Source organism: Limulus polyphemus, unplaced genomic scaffold (assembly GCF_000517525.1).
Source record: "Limulus polyphemus unplaced genomic scaffold, Limulus_polyphemus-2.1.2 Scaffold8823, whole genome shotgun sequence".
NCBI lineage: Eukaryota > Metazoa > Arthropoda > Merostomata > Xiphosura > Limulidae > Limulus > Limulus polyphemus.
In genome coordinates, this window is record NW_013674433.1 from 18720 (window position 1) to 22819 (window position 4100).

At 35.2% G+C, this 4100-nt stretch overlaps 1 protein-coding gene across 1 annotated transcript in view; it reads right to left on the reverse strand.

Moving 5' to 3' along the window:
* Positions 1-2129: 2129 nt before the first annotated feature.
* The window catches only part of LOC106475575 (DNA repair endonuclease XPF-like), a 3740-nt gene continuing 1769 nt past the window's right edge, over positions 2130-4100 (reverse strand). Inside the window, exons 2-3 of the mRNA XM_013936255.2 lie at positions 3513-3608; positions 2130-2669 (exon numbers count right to left, since the gene is read on the reverse strand). Coding sequence (XP_013791709.1) covers positions 2427-2669; positions 3513-3608 — 339 coding nt within the window. The 3' untranslated portion in view covers positions 2130-2426. The remainder of the gene's footprint in view (positions 2670-3512; positions 3609-4100) is intronic.

Below are 4100 nucleotides of genomic sequence, written 5' to 3' on the forward strand. Positions count from 1 at the left end.
CTGTTCCACATGACCAGTTACTACTGTTCTTAAACTGTTCCACATGACAAGTTACCACTGTTCTTAAACTGTTCCACATGACCAGTTACTACTGTTCTTAAACTGTTCCACATGACAAGTTACCACTGTTCTTAAACTGTTCCACATGACCAGTTACCACCGTTCTTAATCTGTTCCACATGACCAGTTACCACTGTTCTTAAACTGTTCCACATGACCAGTTGTCACTGTTCTTAATCTGTTCCACATGACCAGTTACCACCGTTCTTAATCTGTTCCACATGACCAGTTACCACCGTTCTTAATCTGTTCCACATAACCAGTTACCACTGTTCTTAAACTGTTCCACATGACCAGTTACTACTGTTCTTAAACTGTTCCACATGACTAGTTACCACCGTTCTTAATCTGTTCCACATAACCAGTTACCACTGTTCTTAAACTGTTCCACATGACCAGTTACTACTGTTCTTAAACTGTTCCACATGACCAGTTACGACCGTTCTTAATCTGTTCCACATGACCAGTTACCACTGTTCTTAATCTGTTCCACATGAGCAAAATATGTGGGGCAGGCCCATTTTTTTCTGGGGGTGTGCTGTACCAATAGGTGTGGCAACATACAAAATGTATCACAGGTTTCTTACATTCATTCTTACAAGACATTATGTACACTATCTTTCAACATGAATATTTAAATCTTCTACTACCAAACAGATATAGCCACCATAATATACATATAGTCACCATGATACAGATATAGCCACCATGATACAGATATAGTCTCCATGATACATATAGTCACCATGATACACATATAGTCACCATGATACACATATAGCCATCATGATACAGATATAGCCACCATGATACAGATATAGCCACCATAATACACATATAGCCACCACAATACACATATAGCCACCACGATACACATATAGCCACCACGATACAGATATAGCCACCATAATACAGATAGCCACCATAATACACAGATAGTCACCATAATACACATATAGTCACCATAATGCACATATAGCCACCATGATACAGATATAGCCACCATGATACAGATATAGCCACCATGAGACAGATATAGTCACCATGAGACAGATATAGTCACCATGATACAGATACAGTCACCATGATACAGATACAGTCACCATGATACAGATACAGTCACCATGATACAGATATAGTCACCATGATACACATATAGCCACCATGATACACATATAGCCACTATGATACAGATATAGTCACCATGATACAGATATAGCCACCATAATACAGATACAGTCACCATGATACAGATACAGTCACCATGATACAGATACAGTCACCATGATACAGATATAGCCACCATGATACAGATATAGCCACCATGATACAGATATAGCCACCATGATACAGATATAGCCACCATGATACAGATATAGCCACCACAATACAGATATAGCCACCATGATACAGATATAGCCACCATGATACAGATATAGCCACCATGATACACATATAGCCACCATGATACACATATAGCCACCATGATACAGATATAGTCACCATGATACACATATAGTCACCACGATACAGATATAGTCACCATAATTACACTAGGTTTCCTTTATTGTCTCAAATAACTTATCTATGTATGTTTGTATGGAAAAATATGATTTAATGATTAATTATTAGAAAGCCTTGAACCAAAATACACACATTTAAGTAAAAACTGTGACTACCGGAAAACTTTGGGTTGCGTAAATAATGCACTCATTTTTAATTTACATTTTTCATTATCCAAGTTAAAGTTTTGTTTGTTTGTTTGTTTATGAATTTTGCGCAAAGCTACACGAGGGCTATCTGCGCTAGCCGTCCCTAATTTAGCAGTGTAAGACTAGAGGGAAGGCAGCTAGTCATCACCACCCACCGCCAACTCTTGGGCTACTCTTTTACCAACGAATAGTGGGATTGACCGTCACATTATAACGCCTCACAGCTGAAAGGGCAAGCATGTTTGGTGTGACGGGGATTCGAACCCGCGACCCTCAGATTGCGAGTCGAGCGCCTTATCCACCTGGCCATGCCGGGCCTCCAAGTTAAAGTTCACAATAAAGACAAGACAAAATCTATAATGGAAAAAAGTTACGTCTCAAAAACAAATTTAATTTTAACAGTTATGGGAAATACAATCAAAAACCCATTAAGAGTTTGCATTATTAGTAACCAAGAACAGAACTGTATCGTTATCGCAGTAACTCTAAAAGGATGAGTAAAACAGTCGAGTATTCTGTGTGTGTGTGTGTGTGTACGACATTCAACAAATGTTCAGAGTAATGAGTTATAATTAAATTCCTCTTTTAAATTTATTTCATAGCTTCTAGTGTACAAATACCATATATACAATTGTACATATAAAATTTTTCCAATCATTTTGTCTTTTTTGTCAAATTTTTACTAAAAGTGCTTTTCGTTGAAAGTTGTTTGTCTTTATCAGATATTTTCACAGACTGATGAAGAGCTTCCCATAACTTCTTTGATGTGTTTGAATTCTCAAGTATTTGATTTAGTTCTTCCTTTGACTTGGTAAGCAAGTCAGCCAGACTAGTCACGTTCTTCATCATGGGTCGGACGTTCCTGAAACTGATTCCAGGTAGATGGGACAGAAAATCCTGAAAGTAACATCAACGTCACGCAAATCTATGAATGCAACAGATCAGCATTGAAACTAAACAGCATTTATAGCAGTAATCACCCATCAAAATCTGTTAAAAATGCAACCAGAGTAACATTTTCACATTTTTCTTAGAATAAATAATCTGGTTACGATGATAAAACAAGTTTAATCAACTAAGTTCGCAACTTTAATCATTTCTCTCACTTGGTTTACCAGCCTCCATACAGAAGTTTATATGAGAAGTGGCAACGTAAAGCTAGCAAATATTTATCAATTTACATAAATCTAGCAAACACTTATTAATTAATTTATTTATTTAATAGCTTTTGCAGTAACACTAATAAGTCCATTTTGTGAAAGATATCAAACTTAATGGGTTTAAATCTCAATGACCAAATCTATTTGAAGCTGATAAATTAATGCACTTAAGCCTATTTTTTGGTTTAGACAAAAGGGCATCTATTAAATACAGCTAAGCCGGAGCTTTAAGAAATAACTGACTCCCCTTACACCTAACTTACCTAGCAAGATTTTGTAATAATTTTAAATTTTTATTATCTCTGTTACATATATATTTTTTTTCTTGTCTGGTAGTCTCTAAACAAATACTTTCTTAAAACAAATATTTTCTTAAAGAATGCAGTTAATATGTCTGTTTTTGTAAAGTTGATTTATTTTTATAAAAAAGCAAAATCTGGACATTTCAATCAAAGTTGACTTGAAATGAAATCACTTTCAACTTCACCCTATGAAGAAACTAATGAAAGTATTGAATAGTATAGGTTTCATCACACACAATATAAAGAACTTATACCATACGACGAAGCACACATTTTACCTGCGGAGCAGCTGCATATATGTCGGATAATTCTTCTCCTGTTTCTTGAGAGCTTATTTTAATGGCGTGAGCAGCATCAGGTTGATCTTTTCCCAACTGCTCATGTAACAAACAGTAATACAAAGAATTGTTAATAACGTATGGAAACTGTGTGAAAATGGTTTTGTTGTTTGATGTACAAGGTTGTTGAATTTAGTTGTTATTTAAAACCTATGGGCAGTTTATGTTGGTTGATGTCTAAGGTTGTTTAATTTAGTTGTTATTTAAAACCTATGGGCAGTTTTTGTTGGTTGATGTCTAAGGTTGTTGAATTTAGTTGTTATTTAAAACCTATGGGCAGTTTATGTTGGTTGATGTCTAAGGTTGTTTAATTTAGTTGTTATTTAAAACCTATGGGCAGTTTATGTTGTTTGATGTACAAGGTTGTTGAATTTAGTTGTTATTTAAAACCTATGGGCAGTTTATGTTGGTTGATGTACAAGGTTGTTGAATTTAGTTGTTATTTAAAACCTATGGGCAGTTTATGTTGGTTGATGTACAAGGTTGTTGAATTTAGTTGTTATTTAAAACCTATGGGCAGTTTATGTT